Consider the following 23,669-nt stretch of genomic DNA (forward strand, 5'->3'; position numbering starts at 1 on the left):
AATGAAGCTCTTTGACAGAATTCACTGTTTCCATCTAGAGACTCTCCAAATCTGACTTGAGTCTCAGAACCGTCTGGGGTGCTTTTAAAGATTGCAATTTCCAACCCCTACTCCAGAAAGACTGATTCAAGTATCTCTGAGATTAACCCTTGGAATCTGCATTTTTTAAAAGCTCCCTAGATGGTTCTGCTGATTAGGCCGACTTGGGCTCTTTTGTTGTAGAGAGTCATTCATTAATTTAGTCTATAAACATAGTAGATGAGATCTGAGAAGTAGTAAAGGAAGAATTAGATAATATAGGGCCTTGTAGGCCACTCTACAGACTTTGGTTTCTAGTCTGTATGAGATGAGAAGCTACTAGACATTTTTATTTTTATTTTTTTAATTAAACTCTTTATATTGGAATAATTTTAGATTTGCAGAAAACTTGCAAAGTCCGTACCGAGTTTTGAAACCCATGTTCCCCTCATGTTAACATAAGTATGGTACCTTTGTTGAAACTAAGAAATTTACATTGGTAAAATACTATTTACTTGAGCTGTAAACTTTATTCAAATTTCCACCAGGTTTTTTTTTTTTTTTCATTCATGTTCTTTTTCTGTTCCAGAACTCAATCCAAGATCCCACATTGCATTTAGTCATTGTGTCTCTTTAATCTCTTCTTGTCTGTGACAGTTCCTTAGTCTTTCCTTGTTTTTCCTAACTATGAAATATTTGAACAGTACTGGTACATTACTCTGTAGACTGTCCCTCTATTTGTGGGTGTTGTTTTCTCTTATTAGACTAAGGTTTTGGAGAAGAGGTCATATCACATCACATCGCAGGGCACATGACAGCAACATGACTCAATGCTGGTGATGTTGACCTTAGAGACCTGGCTCAGGTGCTATGGGCCAGGTTTCTTGCAGTTCCTGTTTTCCTCTTTCTATACTCTTTGGAAGTTCTCTCTACATTCTTTGGAAGTTGAGTCACTAAGACCAGTGTCCATCCTCAAGGAGAGGAGAATTATACTCCACCTCCTAGAGAGGGGAGTATCTACATACATTATTTGGAATTCTGCAAGAAAGATTTGTCCCTTCTCTCTCATTTATTTATTCAGTCATTTATGTCTATCAGTAGGGACTCAGAGATATGTTTTTATTCTTTGGCTTATAGTCCAATACTATCCAGTTGTTCCACTTTTAGCCTTTGGGAGCTCTTTAGGTTAGTTGCTCTCTTTCTTCTACATGCCTCTTATTTCCTTTTTTTTTGCATGATTATGTTGGCTAGGATGTCCACTACGATGTTATGTAGAATAGTGAGAAGAGAACATTCTCGTCCTCTTACTGATCTCAGGGTGAAAGTGTTCAGTCTCACCCTTAAGAATGATGTCAGTGGTAAATTTTTCATACATACCTTTTATTAGACTACGGGAGTTTCATTCTATTCCTAGTTTGTTGAGTTTTTATCACACGTGGATGACGAATTTTGTTGAAAACTTTTTCTGCATGTATTGCGTTATCATGCGTTCTTAATGATTGAGTCATTGAAGCAGGTGAATTAATTTTGTTCATTTGAATGTTGAACCAGCCTTGTACTCCTGAGATGTACCCCCTTGATCATGGTATTTTATCCCTTTAATATATCACTGGGTTCCATTTGCTAATATTTTATTGAGGATTTTTACATCTTTGTTCATGAGGCACATGGGTCTCTGATTTTCTTTTCTTGTAATATCTTTGGCTTTGATGTTAAGGTTATGCTGGCCTCCTTAAGTGTCTAGTAGAAATCACCAATCAAACCATCTGGACCTAAAGACTTGGGGAAAATATTTAGCTATACATTTTATTTGTTTGTTTGTTTATTATTTATAGAACTCCTCAGGGTATATTTTCCTTCTTAGGTGTATTTGGATAAGTTTTGGTCTTTCAGGGAATTGTTTCATTTCAGTTATCAAATTTATAGGTATAGAGTTTATAGTATTTCCTTATTCTTATGTATGTGGAACCACTAGAGATGTCCCTTTTATCCTCCTCCTGTTGGTAATTTGAGGCCTCTCCCTCTCCCATCAGCCTAGATAGGGGTTTATCACTTTAGTGATCATTTTAAAGAAGCAACTTTTTGTTTTACTGATTTTCTCTATTGTTTTTCTCTTTTCAGTTTCATTGGTTTCTGCTCTAATGTTTATTTCCTTCCTTTCACTTGCTTTAGGGTTTAATTTGCTCTTCTTTCTCTAGTTTCTTCAAGTTTAACCTTAGGTTACTGATTTTAGATATTCCTTTTTTTTTTTCTTTTTGTCTTTTTGCCTTTTCTAGGGCTGCTCCCTTGGCATATGGAGGTTTCCAGGCTAGGGGTCGAATCGGAGCTATAGCCGCTGGCCTACACCACAGCCACAGCAATGTGGGATCCGAGCCACATCTGTGACCTACACCACAGCTCACGGCAACGCCAGATCCTTAACCCACTGAGCGAGGCCAGGGATCGAACCGGAAACCTCACAGTTCATTAACCACTGAGCCACAACAGAACTCCGAGATATTCCTTCTTTTCTCTCTCTCTCTCTCTCTCTCTCTCTCTCTCTCTCTCTCTCTCTCTCTCTCTCTCTCTCTCTCTCTCTCTTTTTGGCCACACCCGTAGCATGCAAAGTTCCCAGGTCAGGGACCAAACCCACGCCACAGCAACGACCTGAGCCACTGAAATGACAACACTGGATCCTTAACCTGCTGAGCCACAAGAGAACTCCAACTTTCTTTCTTTTCTAAAAGAGTGGTTCTCATTATTCATGGTAGTTCTGTTCCATAAAGTTGCTATGAATGCTGAATCCGTAAGTATGGAACTGCTACTCCTAGGAGAAATGCAGAGCCAGGATCCACAAGTCTTTGGTCACACACAACATTTGTATCAACCAATCAATACATAACCTTATTGTATGTATGTGTCTGTTTAAAGACACCTCATTTAGTAGATGTTCATTAACATTGAACTCACAGCCAACAGCATTATACCTTCTGCCTGAATGACGCTTATCTAACATATTTTCTCTGTAAGGCACATTGCAGCTTTCCTAAGCTTAGGAACATCAGACCATACTTGAGCATTTCATTTGAAGGACATTTTAAGCACCGATGTTCCCAACGAAAAGCACAAAAATGTGAAAAATGTGGCATGAAATGGACTGTGAAAAGGACATTTGGTTACAGAATCAGTGCTGAAACAAGAAGGCAGAGCATCACTTAGTTCAACTTTACCTGGGAACATGCAATGTCAGGCAATTCATATTTTTTGCCACCTTGTGTGTGTCCATGAATGACCATGAAAAGACTGCAAGTATTGATTTGGGGTAACACATTTTGCCTATTGGGTAAAACAAAGTTTACCAAGTAAGCAGTTAGCAAATAAGGAATCCACTGATGATGAGGAATGACTGTGTGTGTATTTTGTGTTAGAAATTTTCCTTTAAGTGTTGCTTTAGCTGTGTCCTGCCAATTTTAATATGATGTATTTTGATTTAATTCAGGATTTAGCAAACTATGGCCTACCGTATGTTTTGTAAATGAACTTTTATTGGAGCACAGCCACATTCATTGTTTCATCTGTTATGTTTTGCTGCTCTTGCGCTGTAACAGTAAAGATGATTAGCTGTGACAGATACTGTATGGTTCACTAAGCCTAAAATATTTCCCATCTGGCCCTTTACAGAAAAAAAGTAGGCTGACCCCTGATGCAGTTCAGAATATTTTTTAATTTCCCTGGAGGCATTTCACTTGATCTGTGGACTATTTAGAAATATGATGTTTGGAGTTCCCACTGTGGCACCATGGGACTGACAGCATCTCTCTAGTGCCAGGATGCAGGTTCGATCCCCAGCCTGGCACAGTGAGTTAAAGGATCTGGCATTGCCACAGCCACGGCGTGGCTCAGTTCTGATCCCTGGCCTGGGAACTCCATATGTGGGGGTGGGGGCAAAATGAAAAGAAAGAAAAAAGAAATATAATGTTTAATTTCCAAACATTTGGGCAATGGTCCAGATATATTTCTATTACCGATTTCTAGATTAATGTTGTTATGGTCTGAAAACTCACATTGTATGATTTCTTTACTAAGTTAAGGTTTGTTTTGTGGAACATAATATAGTCTATTTTGGTGAATAGTCTGTGTGCAGGGAAAAGAATGTGTAATCTGCTTTTGTTTGGTGAAATGTTCTATAAATGTCCCCTAGGTTAGTTTCATTGATAATGCTATTCAGGTCATCTATGTCCTTACTAATGTTCTGTCTATTTTTTCTATGAATTAAAGAGAGAAGCATGTCAAAGTCTTCAACTATAACTGTGGATTTATTTCTCTTTTCAGATCCTATCAGATTTTGCCTTAGGAATTTTGAAACATTTGTTAGGTGCATACACATTTAGGATTATGTCTTCTTGAAAAATCTTTTATCATTACGTAATATCCCTCTTTGTCGCTGATAATCTTCCTTGCTCTGAAATCCACTTTGTCTGAAATACAGCTACTCACTCCAGCTTTCATTTAGTTGTTAGTGTTTCATCATATATCTTTATCCCTTTTCTTTTAACTTATCAAAGTCTGTGCATCTAAGGTGAAGTTTCTGTAGACAGCATATAGTTGGTTCTTGCCTTTCAGTCCAATCTGATAGTCTCTGACTTTTAACTGGTGTGTCTGCACCATTCATATTGAAAGAGATTGATATATTTGGATCAACATCGACCATCCTGCTAGCTGCTTTCCATTCCATTTGCTCCTTGTTTCTTGTTACCTCTTTTGCTGTTTAATTGGGTATTTTTTTAACGATTCCATTTTTTTCTCCTCTGTTGCCTCTTTTCCTAAATCTTATTTAATGGTCACCTTTGGTTTTTACAGTATACATATTTAAATCATTTGAGGCTACCTTATTCTAATATTATACCCTATCACCTATAGTATGTAGGGGCCTAATTTATATCCTCAAATCTTCCTTCTCATCCTTATGTCATTGTTATATATTTTACTATTACATATGCTATAAACATCTAATGCATTGTTCACGTTGTTACTCTAAACCGTCAGTTATCTTTAGAAAAATTAAAAATAGGAAAAATACAGACATATTTTACCGGAGGTTTTAGAACCTAGGAATGCCACGGTCCCTTTAAAATGTAACTTTTATCATTCTGGTTACTCTAAGGGAGAAGCAGAGAGACCAGCTGGGAGTCTGTTGCTCTAATCTAATTGAGACATGTCTTGTTCCAAGGTCATGTGAAATAACACAGAGGAGTTCGTTAGACAGAACATCCAGAAGCCTTTTTTGTTTACTTCACAATCTCACAATTTTTCACGACAGTTCAAATTTTAGATTTAAAGCTACTGCGAACTATTTGATAAGACGGTCACATTAAAACACTAAAAAACGGGGCCAGTGATCTTGGTGACCTCATGGTTCAGTTTGAAATAACCACCGTAATTGCGGTCACCATCAGATAGACAGAACTACTTAAAAAGTACACTGTCAGTGTTGTAGGTTTTTAAATTTAGGATAATTCACACATGTTAATCAAAACTCATGCCCTTATCCATCTTTATTGTTGATTTTTTTTTCCCTTTTCGGCCACACCCCTGGCATAGGGAAGTTCCCAGGCCAGGGATACAATCTGAGCCAGATCTGTGACCTACATCATAGCTGCGGCAATGCTGGATCCTTAACCCACTGTGCCAGCCTGGGGATCGAACCAGCAGTGCCACAGAGACCAGCCAGATCATTAACCCACTGTGCCACAGCAGGAACTCCTGTTGATATTTCTTTGTTGACAAATTAAGTTACTTATTGGAAGTTCCTCATATTTTGTTCAAAGTATATCAACCAAGTGATATACTTGGAAATTCTATCAAAAGTGTATTTCTAAATTCTAGATTGTATTGTCTTTAGAGAATACAGAAACTTTTAGTAATAAATGTCTGATTTAAAAAATATATCTATTGGGTGCAACCACTGTGGAAAACAGTATGGAGATTCCTCAGCAAACTAAAAATAGAACTACCATTTGATCCAGCAATCCCACTCCTGGGCATCTACCCAGAGAAAACCATGACTCGCAAAGACACATGTATGCCGATGTTCATTGCAGCACTATTTGCAATAGCCAAGACGTGGAAACAACCTAAATGTCCATCAACAGAGGAGTGGATCAAGAAGATGTGGTACATATACACAATGGAATATTACCCAGCCATTAAAATGAACAAAATACCAGCATTCTTAGCAACATGGATGGACCTAGAAATGATCATGCTAAGTGAAGTCAGCCATACAATGAGACACCAACATCAAATGCTTTCACTGACATGTGGAATTTGAAAAAAGGACAGATGGAACTTCTTTGCAGAACAGATGCTGACTCACAGACATTGAAAAACTTATGGTCTCCGGAGGAGACAGTTTGGGGGGTGGGGGATGTGCTTGGGTTGTGGGATGGAAATCCTGTGAAATTGGATTGTTATGATCATTATATAACCACAGATGTGAAAAAAAATATATTAAACCACCTAAAGTTGGTGACTTCAGGTGTGGAAAATATATATATATATACATATATATATATATCTGTTGGAGTTCCCGTCGTGGCTCAGTGGTTAATGAATCCGACTAGGAACCACGAGGTTGTGGGTTCAGTCCCTGGCCTTGCTCAGTGGGTTAAGGATCCGACGTTGCCGTGAACTGTGGTGTAGGTCGCAGATGTGGCTTGGATCTCACGTTGCTGTGGCCCTGGCGTAGGCCGGTGGCTATAGCTCCAATTAGACCCCTAGCCTGGGAACCTCCATATGCTGTGGGTGCAGCCCTAAAAAAGACCAAAAAAAAAAAATATATATATATAGTATTCTTTTTAGTGACCCTGAATAGAAGTAAATTCCATTCTACCTTAATTCAAACTTTCCATCTGCTCTCTGCAAAACTGGAAATCCTACATTCTCAACTTTTTAGATCAATATTTATTTGGTTTAAAATGCTTTTTAAACTTTTTTGAAAATTTCCAAATGTACTGTGTCTTCTCAGAAGTAGAATGCCATCACCTCATGTGTACCCATGCCCCAGGTTTATCAACTTTTGCCATACTTTAAAAAATAATCTATACTCTCCGTTTTTGCTGAAATATGTTAATCAAATTTTGCCATTTCATCCCAAATACTTCAGTATGTGTCTTAAACAAAACAAAATTAAAAACGAATGTTTTTCTTTTTTAATAACAGTTTTATCAAGATATATTTTAGGAGTTCCTGCTATGACGTAGTGGCTTAAGGATCCAACTGCAGTGGCTCAGGTCACTGCAGAGGTGCAGGTTCGATCCCCAGCCTGCGGCAGTGGGTTAAAGGATCTGGCATGGCCACAGCTGTGGCTCAGATTCAATCCCTGGCCTAGGAACTTCCATATGCTGCAGGTGTGGCCAAAAAAAAATTTTTTTTTAAAGATATATACCATAACAATTTGACAGCTACACAAATATTTTCTTAAGTGAAATATATTACCATGTCTAACATGATTAACAATTTCTCAGCATCATCTACTAACCATTCCATATTCAAATTTCCCTAATTGTCTAAAAATATTTTTTATGTATTTTTACAGTTAATTTGATACAGATGTAAAATTGGCCTACTCACTCACTGTATGTGGTGGTTTTGTATCTTATATCACTCTTAGCTCTTAACCAGAAACAGGAGTTCCCTCGCCCAGAAACAGGAGTTTTATGCCTTTGTTTCGTAAAAGAAACCTAGTCCATTGTCCTCTAGTTTGCAGATGTTTGTTTAATTTGTTCCTCTTGTAGATGTTAAATCAAAGTCTTGTGCTTTTTTGTGGGGGGGGGGGTGGCAAGAATATTACACAGATGGTATTGTTTCCTATTAATGAGAAGGTGCAAAATGTTTAATTGTTGTACTGTTAGGCTTAGGTGGTGACAGTCTTTTTATTGTAGTTTCCTGTCAGTCTTTCTTGTGAATTGCCTGATCCAATTATTTTATTAGGAATTTCAGGAGTTCCTATTGTGGCGCAGCGGAACTGAATCCGACTAGGAACTATGAGGTTGTGGGTTCCATCCCTGGCCTCGCTCAGTGGGTGAAGGATCTGGCATTACCGAGAGCTGTGGTGGAGGTCGCAGATGTGGCTGGGACCTGACATTGCTGCGGCTGTGGTGTAGGCCGGCAGCTACAGCTCTGATTAGACTCCTAGCCTGGGAACCTCCATGTGCCACAGGTGTGGCCCTAAAAACACAAAAGACAAAAAATAATAATAATAAAGGAATTTCAAAATGATCATTTTCTTTTTGGCCACACCCTCAGCATGTGGAAGTTCCCAGGCCAGGGATCAAACCCACACCACAGCAGCAGCAGTGACCCAAGGCACAGCAGTGAAAAACACCATATCCTTAATCTGATAGGCCACCAGGGAACTCCAAAATGATCACTTTCTTTTCTTTTGTTTTTTTTTTAGTCTTTTTAGGGCCGAACCCATGGTATATGGAAGTTCCCAGGTTAGGGGTCGAATTGAAGCTACAGCTGCCAGCCTACACCACAGCCACAGCAACTCAGGATCCGAGCCACCTCTGCGACCTACACCGCAGCTCATGGCAACACCAGATCCTTTAACCCACTGAGTGAGGCCAGGGATTGAACCTACATCCTCAGGGATATTAGTTGGATTCTTAACCCACTAAGCCACAATGGGAACTTCAAAACGATCATTCTCTAATTGTGTCACTACATCTGCATTTATTAATGGATGTTAATAGAACTTCTCGTACACCAGGCTGTTTGGTTACCTTGAAAAGTGCTTCATATCAGAAAAGCAAAGTAAATAAAGGAAAATTAAACATTGATTTTCAGAGTAATAAATCAGTGCCCTAGCAACCTACAGTGGTGCTCAGTGACTTCTGTTTCTGTCTTTTCTAAATATCATTATGAGTTCACGACTTTATATATCCAGTATGTTTTAATAAATTGCAGTCATTATTCCTTCTGATCTCACCATGTCTCATTTTTGGCCATTAGGAGCCTCTTCAAACTGGCTCCTGTGTCCTTTTGATAAAACACTATTGGCCTTTGATAGCCTATTGCTTTTTGGCTGAACAAGATAGTGCAGATTGAGCTTGTCCATTTTGTAGCCCCAGACATAGAATCATCCATTTTTCTGAGAAAATATTCCCCAGTTACCTTCTTTTGTTTATTCAGCACCTATCTTGATCTACATACTGTGACACTGAAAAACTCACACTTTGTTAATTTGTTCTCTGTATCTAATTGTACAATTGACTGTAATATATCCTGCCTTTTCTTTTTTTTTTTTTTCTTCTGTCTTTCTGCCATTTCTTGGGCCACTCCCGCGGCATATGGAGGTTCCCAGGCTGGGGGTCGAATCAGAGCTGTAGCCTCTGGTCCACACTAGAGCCATAGCAACGCGGGATCTGAGCCACGTCTGCAACCTATGCCACAGCTCACGGCAATGCCGGATCCTTAACCTGCTGAGCAAGGCCAGGGATTGAACCCGCAACTTCATGGTTCCTAGTCGGATTCGTTAACCACTGTGCCACGATGGGAACACCCTATCCTGCCTTTTCTGTATTTGCTGTTGATATTAAATCTCAAGCCCTTTTCTCTTCTTGTGCCTTGTTCTATGGACTGTGACCACATTCACCTTAGTATTTCATTCCTGAGTACTTCATTATCCTCTCTTAGTCCATACTGTTTAATGGATTTATGTCTTTTTTTCAAGAAATTTGTAATCTCCTGGAGGTCAGGATTTCTCCATTATTAAAGGAGATTAAAAAAATCTATTAGGAATATAGTGATAGATGAATAAGTTATAATTGAATTGAAAAGCTTATTTTGTTTGGCTCACGTATGGCCATGTTTGCCAACAATTTGATGCCAGTTGTGCCAATGCTATGTTTAAATCCAAGTCAAACTGAATCACGAATCTTTACACCAGGATTTAAAGTATGGGTGGTTTCAAAGTAATCAAATTAAGCCTGGGAAAGGAGGCACACATGTTCTCTTCAGAGAATTAAAGACTAAAAACTTCGTTGTTGGTTCTAGGATATAGTTTTATGGCACCCTCAAGAAAAGTACTTTCATATGGTCATGACTTTTGGTGCCTGCTTTCAATTCCCACTTGGCTGAGCTTCATCATTGGTGGCCCAGAACTTGGCTGCTAAGTAGAAGAGTTGGAAGCAAGACTGGCTGCTTGGCACAATGACTTGAATAGCATTTGATCTTATTTGTCATTTTATCAACTATTTTTTGTACTGCTAAAGGGGTGGACTTGTTATGGATTTTGCAGAAGTATGAAAACCAGAAAAGCCAGGCGATTTACAACACTTAAAAATGTGACACTAATCCCAGCACTGAAACTACTTGTCCTGTGATGAAACTCTATGTTAATTTGTTTTATGATTAGAGTAGGAAGTGGCTGAAGTGACGTGTCCCATCTGTCTACTTCTTTCTTTTCTCTCACCCTCAAAGAAGAGGTTGGAGAGTCTTCAGGGAAGAAGAAAAAGATTAATTGGAGGATAGATTTGTATTCATAAGACAACTCTTCTTGGTTTTGCTTATAGGTCCTGTCATTGCTTTGGAGTTCAATGGAGATGGTGCTGTAGAAGGATGTCAGCTTATCGTCAACGAGATATTCAATGGAACCAAGGTACAAGGCTTTGTTGACTATCTTCCTTCCTTCCTTTCTTTCCTTTTTTTTTTTTTTGGCTTTTTAGGCCCGCACTTATGGTATATGGAGGTTCCCAGGCTAGGGGTCCAATTGGAGCTATAGCTACCAGCCTACACCACAGCCACAGCAATGCCAGATCTGAGCCACATCTGCGACCTGCACCACAGCTCATGGCAATGCCAGATCCTTAATGCACTGAGCAAGGCCAGGGATTGAACCTGAGTCCTCATGGATCCTAGTCAGGTTCGTTAATTACGGAGCCACGATGGGAACTCCTGTGGACTCTATTTCAATCAAGCCTTTCATTTCCTTACAATTAAATAGTTACTTTCAGCACATCATGACTTTTAGAACTTATGGTAAACAATTGGAAGCTAAGCTTTGGTTTTTCCTTGCCAAACTAAAATTCTAATAGCTTAAAAATTTACCAAGTTAAGTATCTACTTATAAAAAACCTTCAATAATACATATGTCTCTAAAGTTAAAAAGTCTCACCAAATGTTTCTTCAGATCCTTCCTTTTCTAAAAATAGTGGTATGTTGAAAATATTATATTTCTAAGATCCGTATACTTTGGATGGACAATCCTATTGCCCAGTGTTCATTTTTATTTGCTTTAGTAATACTTCATAGCTAGAAATCACTGTATGTAGGTATTTTCTGGATATGGTAGATGAAGTTGCTGTATCTAAGAATTTCAGACTTAAATAACTTAATAGAGCTTAAAAACCAAACATATAATTACTTTGTCTTTTGTCTCATTTTATCATCCCAACAGTACTAAGGGAGAAGGCATATATAATCAGATTGCATAGAAAAGGAAACTGAGAGAAAAAATGGTTATATAATTTGGAGTTTTTAGATCTGAGTGAGTTAAAAGATTATCTGTTCCCACTTTCTCATTTTATACACATGGAAACAGGCCAGAGAGGTTTATTAAATTGTCAGCATCATATAGCTGGTTTATGGTAAAGCCAAATAGGACTCAGAACCCTCTAATTTCTGACTAACATTTGTAAAAGCTATTTTTGAAGGGTTCTGTTGAGTACTGCTTTGTTGATGTTTGGGAAATAATTTTAAATTAGTGATATATCTTTAGCAGCTTTAAAAAAGATTATCTCAAGTTTTGCTTCTCAGCCTATTGAGATTCTTCCTAGAAAACATAAGAAACTAAGAAATCTTTAAATAAACCTCTTTGTTCAGTAGCTTTCATAATATTGATAGTTGTATAGTTTAATTCTGGAGTTCCCAATGTGGTGCAGTAGTTTAAGGATCTGGCATTGCCATAGCTGCGGTGTAGGTCACAGCTGTGGCTTGGATTCGATCCCTGGCCTGGGAACTTCCACATACTGCAGGTGCAGCTGAAAAAGAAAAAAAAGCCCTGATACTCCAAGTGTAATAAAATACAACTGAAGTATTATGAAGCAAAGACCTTAATTATATCATAAATGCTTTTAAAAGAGCTCAATTTGGAGTTCCTGTCATGGTGCAGCGGAAGGGAATCCAACTAGGAACCATGAGGTTGCAGGTTCGATCCCTGGCCTTGCTCATTAGGTTGAGGATCCCGTGTTGCCACAAGCTGTGGTGTAGGTTGCAGACATGGCTGGGATCTGATGTTGCTGTGGCTGTGGCGTAGGCCAGCAGCTACAGCTCCGATTCGACCCCTAGCCTGGGAACCGCCATGTGCCACAGGCGTGGCCCTAAAAAGACCAAAAAATAAAATAAAATAAAAAATAGGAGTTCCCGTCATGGCGCAGTGGTTAACGAATCCCGACTAGGAACCATGAGGTTGCGGGTTCGGTCCCTGCCCTTGCTCAGTGGGTTAATGATCCGGCGTTGCCGTGAGCTGTGGTGTAGGTTGCAGACACGGCTCGGATCCTGCGTTGCTGTGGCTCTGGCGTAGGCCGGTGACTACAGCTCCGATTCGACCCCTAGCCTGGGAACCTCCATATGCCGCGGGAGCGGCCCAAGAGGTGGCAACAACAACAACAACAACAACAACAAGACAAAAGACAAAAAAATAAAATAAAATAAAATAAAATAAAATAAAAGAGCTCAATTTACATCATAGCCATTGAAACTATATTTGCATGAATTATACAGAAAACCCACAGATTAAACATTATAAATGATGTACTTGAATTATTTCTTTTTCTGCTTTTTAGGGCTGCATCTGTGGCAAATGGAAGTTCCCAGGCTAGGGGTCAAATCAGAGTTACAAATGCCGACCTACACCACAGTCACAGCAACACTGGATCCTTAACCCACTGAGTGAGGCCAGGGATCAAACCTGCATCCTCATGGATACTAGTTGGGTTTGTACACCACTGAACCACAATGGGAATTCCTTGCATTTCTTTTAAATAGCAAGCTTCTGGTGCCTGTTGTGTGAAGAACATGGGCTTTGGAATTGGGGGATTACTATTTATGTATTTTTTGTTTCTTTTATATTTAACATAGATGTTTGTATCAGAAAGCAAGGAGACGGCACCTGGAGATGTAGACAGCTTCTACAACTTTGCCGATATACAGATGGGAATATGAAGTACAGTTTGAAACCAAGGACTTGATATTAAGTTCTTTTCAATTCGCGTATTAGCAATGGTCTTTTTACTGATGCTGAAATTGTTAAAGGCATTTTTAAAATAAATTGTGGAATACTGCATCATTCCCTTGAGGTTCAAAAAGAGTTCATTTTAAATTAAGTCGTTTTCATCAGCTTAAAAACTATTTAACCCAGTTCAGTGAGCTTGTAGTTTTGTTCCTCTGCATATGATACTGTTATTAGAAAACAGAAGTGGCTCACAGTTCATGATTTTAATCCTAATTAAACATTCTTTCAAGTCTCTATTTTACACTGTCCTCAGTACTCTATGATTTTCTCTTTTTGTTGTGGTTTTTGGCCGCCCCACGGTATATGGAGTTCCCAGGCCAGGGATCAGATCCGAGCCACAGGTGCGACCTAAGCTGCAGCTGCAGCTGCAGCGACGCCAGATCCTTAACGCTGGGCCAGGCACCGAACCCTTGTCGACAAGGGGCGCTCCCAAGACACCGCTGATCCCATCACACCACACTGGGAACTCCAATACTCTACGATGTTTGTTTGAGAATACATTCCATTGCTTATTTTTCTTTTCTAATTTAGAAGGATTCATTCTAGTTGATCAATTAGAATGAACCCATGTGCTTTTTTTTTTCATGTGTACATAATCCAGTTAAATATTTGCTTCCTAGTTGCATACTATGGCAAGTGAGGTTTTATATACACAGTTGTCAGAGTACTTTGTAAATTTAATTTTTTAAATTAATAGCTATTTGATAGCCAGTTTTGCAAGTAACTCTACTAACTGATGTTGGTATAGCTATTTAAAGACTATTTTGTGAGTAATGCGATTATTTGAATCCCACATTGTTTTGTTTTTGAGTACAACTGCTCCGTGACTCTTCTGCTTCCTGGTAAGAAAAGGCACATGTCACACTAAAACTATAGAAGCCCACTCACTGGCAGTTCAGCAGTTCAAAAAGATGGTCATTGTTTTTATCAGCTTTTTGTTTTGTTTTGCTTTTTAGGGCCGAACCCACGGCATATGGAAGTTCCCAGGCTAGGGGTCAAATTGGAGCTGCAGCGGCCGGCCTACCCCACAGCCACAGCAACGCCAGATCTGAGCTGCGAGCTGCGAGCTATGTCTTTGACTTACACCACAGCTCAGGGCAATGCCGGATCCTTAACCCACTGAGCAAGGCCAGGGGTCAAACCCGAATCCTCATGGATACTAGTTGGATTCGTTTCCGTTGTGCCACAATGGGAACTCCTTTTATCAGCTCTTAAGAGCTACTAGAATTAAAACAAAACCTTGCAACACTTAGCTAAGAAATACTTAAGCATATTTGATGAGATATGCAGGTTTCTAAAAAGCTAGATAAATTCGATTTTTATTAGCTATGCCATGCCTATCAAGCAATGTTCAAGTATGATAAAATAATGTTGGTGGCTTTAAAGCATTATTTTCCAAACCAATCTGCCTATAATAATTTACCAGGGGGCAGGAGAGAGATACTTGTTTAAAAATCCACATTCTTGGGCCCAGCGTTTAGGTGCATGGATTCAACATCCAGAGGAAGCTCTGTTTTTAAGGGGTGTGTTGTAATGTAATCAGAAGATATTGATAGGTTGATCTTGCAAGAAGGGACTGAACCTGCCATCTATACCACACAGAGCAGCTAATCGGAAGTTAGCTTTCATAAGTCTATTTTTTAAAGGAACCTTAAATTTAATTCTATTTTGATAAAAAAACTAAGGCTGAAAATAGCACAAATTTCACTTGTAAAAATTCCTCTTATGATTGTTACTAAAAATGTATTTTCCTGTTTGAACTCTTTGGGGATATTTTTCAGATTCATTTATAACTACTACATTGAATCATGTCTTGATATTCAGAAATGATACATTGAAAGACTTTTCACTTTAAATTAAGTAATATTGACCACCTACCCTGTGCCTCGCCTGTATTAGCATTGTATCATTTCAGTCTTTTTACAAGAGCATTCTATACCACATAATCAACCTCTTCTTTAAATCACATGACTTCATAAGATGCAAATAAAAACAGGTGATGGGTTTAATATAATTTGTAATCATAATTTACAAATGAGCTTTGCCAAGTAGTGGTTAGAGGGCATTGATTTTTCTGATGGTAAGGTGAATTAAGCATATTCTTTCTGATCATGGTTGCATTATTAAATCCCATTATTCACAGTTTTAAAAATCACAGTACTTTTTGTTTTTCAAAAATATAACACAATGTTATGCCATGCTGTAAATTGAGTTATTTTATCTACGGTATTTTAGCAAAAACTCAGGAATATTACCTATAAGGGAGATGTTAATTTAATTTTCCACTAAATTTAGTATCTATTAACCAGAGCCTAAAATTTTATACTCCAGTTAGATAAGAGCTTTTACCCAAGTTTAATTTGTCTTTCAGGACAGTTCTTTGCTTCTAAATGTTTGAAAAGATTTTTTTAAAATAAGTAGTGCTATGTTTGTTGTTTCTATCCTTTTAAATCTTGATCGTAATTAGAGTATTCTACACTTCATGTCTTTTTTTCCCCTACATTTCATTTCTGAATAGCTTTCAAATGTATGAAAAAGTATTAGCAATGAAAACTTAGTAATTTTATTAAGTTATACATGTTTAAACATGATATTAGACATTATATTAGCGTATTTCTCTTGTTAATAGTACTATTTTTGCTTCTATATATTTATGTCTAGCTTTTATATGTAATTTATCTAGTGTTTATAAAATGTGATTTGTAATAAATATTGTTAAAATGAAAGTGGCTTCGTGAATTTTTGAAGAGAACTTTTATAACATATATTTACTCTTACATGTACCAAAATTTGGTCATGATACCAGTTTTTTAATGATAAAAGTAAAGCACAATGGTCTAACCTGTCTTATGTTAATGAGAAATGAACGATATTGTGTGTACAAAGCACTCTGAAGAAATGCAGAGGAACTAGAAAACCTATTTTAATCTAAGGAATTTCTGACATAATGCTCCCTTTGTTAAAAGATACATTTTATTATAATCAAATACTTACTAAGATTAGGTATATTTTTCTTCCATATTTGAGAAAATAACGAGGAGTTCCCGTCGTGGCGCAGTGGTTCACGAATCCGACTAGGAACCATGAGGTTGCAGGTTTGATCCCTGGCCTTGCTCAATGGGTTACGGATCCGGCGTTGCCGTGAGCTGTGGTGTCGGTCGCAGACGTGGCTCGGATCTGTCATTGCTGTGGCTCTGGCGTAGGCCAGCGGCTATAGCTTTGATTCGACTGCTGGCCTGGGACCCTCCATATGCCGAGGGAGCGGCCCAAGAAATGGCAAAAAGACAAAAAAAAAAAAAGAAAAAAAAAGAAAATAACGAATTGTTTGTGATATACTTTCCGGCTTATACAAATGGACCTTATTTTTACATTACTACCAAATTTACCAGCCTCTGTACCCAACTTCTCCCTCTCCCAGCCCATAAATCAGAAGCTACAGTGTTTAAATAAGATTTATTATCATTATTTCTGTAAAGCTTCTATATGTACAGGTAGAGCATTTGGGGGAAAAAAACAGAACTGCATAAGATAGTAGCAAAAATTACTTACTGGATAATTATTGCTGTGCTGAGTTTTTTTTTTTTTTTTTTTTTTTCCTTAGGGCCACACCTGTGGCATATGGAGGTTCCCAGGCTAGGGGTCCGGTTGGAGCTGTAGCCACTGGCCTACACCATAGCCATAGCAACACCAGATTTGAGCCACATCTGTGACCTACACCACAGCTCACGGCAACGCTGGATCCTTAACCCACTGAGCAAGGCCAGGCATCGAACCCGCAACCTCCTAGTTCCTAGTCAGATTTGGTTCCGCTGCGCCATGACGGGAACACCAGCTGTACTGAGTTTAAAATTTGTTTTTCTCATTTAAAAGGGACATATTAACTGCTTTCCATAGGAAGAGAAGGTACTGTAATTAGGGTATGATTACTCCTTCAAAATCCATTCTAGAAAATATTTTATCCTTTAAAAGTGTAACACTAAAAAAGCCAAATTTTATTTGCATTGTAGTAATGAAATTTTTTGTGTGAAAATGGAGTCATTCTCTGTTGACTTGGTTTTCTTTTTTGATACAGTGTTTGAGGAGCGTGGCAATCAGTCCTACTCAGCTGAGGAAGCAGTAAACCTTTATACTACATCCCTCTCCTTTGACTTTTTTTTTCTGGCTTTTTAGGGCCACACCTGAGACCTGTGGAGGTTCCCAGGCTAGGGGTCAAATTGGAGCTGTAGCTGCTGGTCTACACCACAGCCACAGCAACATGGGATTGGAGCTGTGTCTTCGACCCACACCACAGCTCACAGCAACACCGGATCCTTAACCCAGGGATGGAACCCACATCCTCCTGCATACTAGTCGGGTTACAGCTGAGCCACAATAGGAACTCCTCCTTTGATGTTTTTGACATCTTAGGTGTTAGTGGCAAACTCCAGCAAAATGTTCAGAAACGGCAGGGGGTTTTTGTTTTTGTTTTTTTCCTTTTCTGGTGTTTTGATGCTTTCCTGGTCAGGGCAGCTTCTCACCTATAAATAGATGTGGGAGCAGGGGCCCAGGTGGCAGAGAGCCCCAGCACCCTCTTCTTAGCTCTGATCCTCCCTCTGGGGCCTGCCTTCCTCATTTCAGTTTAATCTGTCCACTAGTGATTGGACTAATGAAAAGAAACTTGCAAGTGGTGTGACAAGTAATGAGCTGATGTTTGGGAAGTGCCTTGAAACTGAAAGGTGCTTTATGGATGTTAAGTGTTATTGTGCCGAACAAGTTGAGTACCATGTTCTTTAAAAGTAGTCCAGTTTCGAAGCCATACCCTCACCTACAAATAGGCAACTGAAAGGAAGCACATGTAAGAGGCTGTTAAGACTTGTGTTATTTTCTTATTGATTGATATACTTTTAATCTGTCAAATGGAGGTCAGTTTGTTAGGCTCATTAATAGAACCTCTCATACTATTTCACCCTAACTTCTAAACAGAGCACATACTAAGTGATTTATCTCGTTAGGAGTTCCCTGGTGGCTTAGTGGGTTAAGGACCCAGCATTGTAACTACTATAGCTGGGGCTGCTGCTGTGGTGTGGGTTCCAGCCCTGGCCCTGGAAATTCTGTATGCCATGGGCACATCCAAAAAAATTTTTATTTCATTAGAGTCATCTAGTTTTAGGACTGACGCGTCTGGACATTTTCAATCCCTTCTTTTATTCTTATTTTATTATTATTATTATTTTTTTCGCTGCACCCACATCATGTGGGAGTTCCTGGGCCAGGAATCGAACCCATGCCACAGCAGTGACCCAAGCCATGGCAGTGACAATGCCAGATCCTTAACCCACTGCACTGTAAGAGAACGCCAGTCCCTCGTTTTACAGATGAGAAAATTGAGGGTCAGAAAGTTTAAATGGCCTGTCCAACTCAAACCAGACTCAGTGAACTACAGTGTAGACCTCTTGAGTTTCAAACCATAATCATTAAACTACAACGGAGACATCTTGACGTCCCCCCTGCGATCACTTAGAGAACAAGGCTCAGCCCATCAGGCTTCTCTACGAAGCCTTTTCTAATTCAGAAAGGCACAGTCCCTCTTTGGTGCTCATACAGAACTCTGCAGAGACGTCCTTATTCCAGTTCTTTATCCATGCCTCGCATGTGGACATGTGGACAGCATCAGCATCACCTAGAGCTTGTTAGAAACTCAGGCCTCACTGCAGACCTGTTGAATCAGCCTGTCAGCTGAAGAAAAACATACAACCTAAAAGCTTTAAGCTATGTTTTCTTTGGGGACCTTATCGAGGACTATAGCCTGGGAGACAGCCTCTCAGACCATTCTGATGAACTGCTCCAAAGAGGTAAGGGAAGAGTCAGGATATATAGGAGTTTTTGCTGAAAAAAAACAAATATGTAGTTCAAACAAATGTCAAAAGATCACTGCTAATCACAAAAACCAGGCCTCCTAAGTGAATGATTTTAGTGCTCACCTATGTATGGGAAGATGCAAGTCTGTGCTCATGGAAATTATTCCTTAGATATGCATCTCAACTATCTAGAACCTGTATTGTTTTTTCTCCATCCTGAAATCCCCTCAGGGGCTGCTGTTGGGGGGCAGCTGCAGTGGCTGATGGCTTGATGGCAGGGCAACATTCTTTGTTTACTGAAATCCCAGGCAACATTTTTTTGTATGCAAGCTTCTACCTTTTAACAAGGTGTTCAGAGGATGCATATGCACATTAAAGTTGGAGAAGCTCTATTCTAGACTGTTAATTCCTCAGGGACTAAAATCAAGGCTCAGAAATCTCTGTATTCCTAGAGAGGGTCCATAATGTGATCTATAGTTTATCAATATTTTTGATTGAATGACATAATCCAGACGCTCAGATTTGAGTCTTTTCCGTCATCCCTCTCTTCGTGTCCACTCCTTGATTGGCTTTGGAATAAGAACATTCTACAGTATTTACTCCCCCCCCCACTCTCCCATTTTGTGTTAAAATAGTAACCAGGATCTCTGCCCACTGAGGCTTCTGGGGAGCTTTAAGAACATCTACGGTAGGCGGTGGAAACAGAGATAAGAGCACAGCAGCTTCTGACTTAAATCTTCTTCTGATGTGTTTTCGTATTCAAGCGTGTTTTCTTCAATGAAGAAACATGTTGCATAAGCCAGAGTGGGGATTTGTTGATGCTGGGGCTGAGTTAAAACAGCAGTCAGCTACTTGCTTTGAGCTTGTGGGGAAAGCTAATCACTTGGTCCCTCTCAGACATTATCCTCCATCTTTTTTTTCCCCCTTTTCAGCAGCACCCATGGCATAGGGAAGTTCCTGGGCCAGGGATAGAATCCAAGCTGGAGCTTTGACCTACAACACAGCTGCAGCAATGCCAGATCCTTAACCCACTATGTCGGGCCAGGGATTGAACCAGTGCCTCCATAGAGACGAGGCAGATCATTAACTGTGCCACAGTGGGAACTCCTATCCTCCATCTTTATCTCTTGACATCTTCCCACTTTGAGAGTTTAAGGTTGAGCTTGGTCATTATCATCAGTAGAACATGTATGGAATTGTCCATACGGTGTTGCTCCAACTTGGGGCGCAGGGATATAGTGGTGATAATGCCTTTTTTTTCTTTCCTGGAATGAAAGCTTAATTGTAAATTTAAAAGAAAAGTAAAATCCTAAATACACATTCTACCCTTTATTTACTTTAAATGTTTTTTTTTTCTTGTCTTTTTGCCTTTTCTAGGGCTGCTCCTGCAGCATATGGAGGTTCCCAGGCTAGGGGTCTAATCGGAGCTGAAGCCGCCAGCCTATGCCAGAGCCACAGCAACTCCGGATCCGAGCCATGTCTGCGACCTACACCCCAGCTCACGACAACGCCGGATCCTTAACCCACAGAGCGAGACCATGGATCGAACCTGCAACCTCATAGTTCCTAGTCGGATTCGTTAACCATTGAGCCACGACAGGAACTCCTTAAATGGTTTTTCTTTCTGTTTCCTCAGTATATTGATGTCTTCATATGATACTTAATTGTAATTTCTTGTTTGGAAAGTATTTCTTTGCATTTATTCAATAGTAGCAGTAGACCAAGATGCAAGTGGCTCATGATCACTCCCTTCCTATTACTGTTTTAAAATATGTGCATAACAGCAAAGGAAACCAAAAGGAAACCAACAAGACAACTTACAGAATGGGAGAAAATAGTTTCAAACGATGCAACTGACAAGGGCTTAATCTCTAAAATATGCAAACAACTTATACAACTCAACAGCAAAAAAGCCAACAACCCAATGGAAAAATGGGGAAAAGACCTGAATAGGCATTTCTCCAAGGAAGATATACAGATAGCCAACAAGCACATGAAAACATGCTCAACATCCCTGATTATTAGAGAAACACAAATCAAAATTACCATGAGGCACCACCTCACACCAGTCAGAATGGCCATCATGAATAAGTCCACAAATAGCAAATGCTGGAGGGGGTGTGGAGAAAAGGGAACCCTCCTGCACTGTTGGTGGGAATGTAAGCTGGTACAACCGCTATGGAGAACAGTATGGAAGTACCTTAGAAAACTATACATAGAACTACCATAGGACCCAACAGTCCCACTCTTGGGCATATATCCAGACAAAACTTTCCTTGAAAAAGACACATGCACCCGCATGTTCACTGCAGCACTATTCACAATAGCCAAGACATGGAAACAACCCAAATGTCCATTGACAGATGACTAGATTAAGAAGGTGTGGTATATATACACAATGGAATACAACTCGGCCATAAAAAAGAACAAAACAATGCCATTTGCAGCACCATGGATGGAACTAGACTCTCATACTGAGTGAAATAAGTCAGAAAGACAAGTACCATATGATATCACTGACATCTGGAATCTAATATACGGCACAAATGAACTTTTCCATAGAAAAGAAAATCATGGACTTGGAGAATAGACTTGTGATTGCCAAGAGGGAGGGGGAGGGAGTGGGATGGATGGGGAGCTTGGGGTTAATAGATGCAGACTATTGCCTTTGGAATGGATTAGCAATGAGATCCTGCTGTGTAACACCAGGAACTATGTCTGGCCACTTATGATGGAGCATGATAATGTGAGAAAAAAGAATGTATACATGTATGTGTAACTGGGTCACCATGCTATACAGTAGAAAACTGACAGAACACTGTAAACCAGCTATAATGGAAAAAAATAAAAATCATTATATAAAAATATAAAATATGTGCATAAATGTGGTACTTAGGTTGTATCAACTGAAAAAAATGCACAACCTAAAAGTTCAGAATTATGTTTTACTCGTGGACATTCTGAGGACTTCAAGCCTGGGACATAGCCTCTCGGATAAAGAATAGAGACTGCTCTAAAGAGGTATGGGAGGAGCCAGGATAGACAGGTGTTTTTTGCAATAAAGACTAGTATTCAGAACATCAAAAGATTATTGTTAACTAAAGAAAACCAGGGAGTTCCCGTTGTGGCTCAGGAGAAACAAATCCGACTAGTATCGATGAGGATGCAGTTTCGATCCCTGGCCTCGCCCAGTGGGTCGGGGATCTGGCCTTGCCATCAGCTGTGGTGTAAGTCGCAGACATGGCTCTGAGCCCACATTGCTGTGGCTGTGGCGTAGGCTGGCAGCTGTAGCTCCGATTCAACCCCTAGCCTGGGAACTTCCAAATGCCATGGGTGAGGTCCTAAAAAGCAAAAAAACCCAAAAACAAAAAACCAGATATCTCAAGGGATTTAGTGCTCTTCTGTGTATGGGAAGATGAGGCAAGAGTCTGGGCTTATGGAAATTATTCCTTTGATACGCAACTCAGCTATCTGAGGCCAGTATCCTGTGTTTTCCCATCCTGAGTCTCCTTGGGGTGCACCATTGAGGGGTGGCAGCAGTGGCCAAGGGCTTGATGGTGGGCATCCTGTTTCTTTTTTTTTAACTCAATGAATTTTATTATACTTGTAGTTGTACAATGATCATCACAACACAGTTTTACACCATTTCCATCCCAAACACCCAGCCCAACCCGACCACCTCTATCTGTCTTCCTTGGTAGCCATAAGTTTTTCAAAATCTGTGAGTCAGTACCTGTTCTGCAAAGAAGTTCATTGTATCCTTTTGTTAGAGTCTACATATAAGTGATAGCATATGATGTTTGTCTCACTGTCTAACTTCACCTAGCATGATAATTTCAGGTCCATCCATGCTGCTGCAAATGCCATTATTTCATTTCTTTTTATGGCTGAGTAATATTCCATTGTATATATGTACCACATCTTCTTTATCCACTGCTCTACTGACGGACATTTAGGTTGTTTCCATGTCTTGACTACTGCATATAGTGCTGCAATGAACACTGGAGTACATGTATCTTTTTGAGTCATGGTTTTCTCTGGAGAGATGCTCAGGAATGGGATGGCTGGCTCAAATGGTAATTCTATTTTTAGTTTTTTGAGCAACCTCCATACTGTTTTCCGTAGTGGTTGTACCAATTTACAGTCCCACCAACAGTATAAGAGGGTTCCCTTTTCTCCACAACCTCTCCAGCATTTATAGTTTGTAGACTTTCTGATGATGGCCATTCTGACTGGTGTAAGGTGATAACTCATGGTAGGTTTGCATTTCTTTAATAATTAGTGATGTTGAACAGATTTTCATGTCTTTTTTTGGCCATCTGTATATCCTTGGAGAATTGTCTGTTTAGATTTTCTGCCCCCCCCCTTTATTTTTGTCTTTTTAGGGTCACACCTGTGGCATATGTAAGTTCCCAGGCTAGGGGTCGAATTAGAGCTGTAGCTGCTGGCCTACGCCACAGCCACAGCCACGCCAGATCCGAGCCATGTCTGTGACCTACACCACACCTCATGGCAACGCCGGATCCTTAACCCACTGT

General features: G+C 39.6%; 1 protein-coding gene and 1 long non-coding RNA gene across 2 annotated transcripts in view; one reads left to right on the plus strand and one right to left on the minus strand.

Moving 5' to 3' along the window:
• The window catches only part of RP2 (RP2 activator of ARL3 GTPase), a 43,846-nt gene extending 30,498 nt beyond the window's left edge, over positions 1–13,348 (plus strand). The window contains exons 4-5 of the mRNA XM_047765728.1: positions 10,575–10,660; positions 13,141–13,348. Coding sequence (XP_047621684.1) covers positions 10,575–10,660; positions 13,141–13,224 — 170 coding nt within the window. The 3' untranslated portion in view covers positions 13,225–13,348. The remainder of the gene's footprint in view (positions 1–10,574; positions 10,661–13,140) is intronic.
• Positions 1–23,669, minus strand: part of LOC125118859 (uncharacterized) — a 58,363-nt gene that overhangs the window by 21,042 nt on the left and 13,652 nt on the right. The window lies entirely within an intron of this gene.

Source organism: Phacochoerus africanus, chromosome X (assembly GCF_016906955.1).
Source record: "Phacochoerus africanus isolate WHEZ1 chromosome X, ROS_Pafr_v1, whole genome shotgun sequence".
Classification (NCBI taxonomy): Eukaryota; Metazoa; Chordata; class Mammalia; order Artiodactyla; family Suidae; genus Phacochoerus; species Phacochoerus africanus.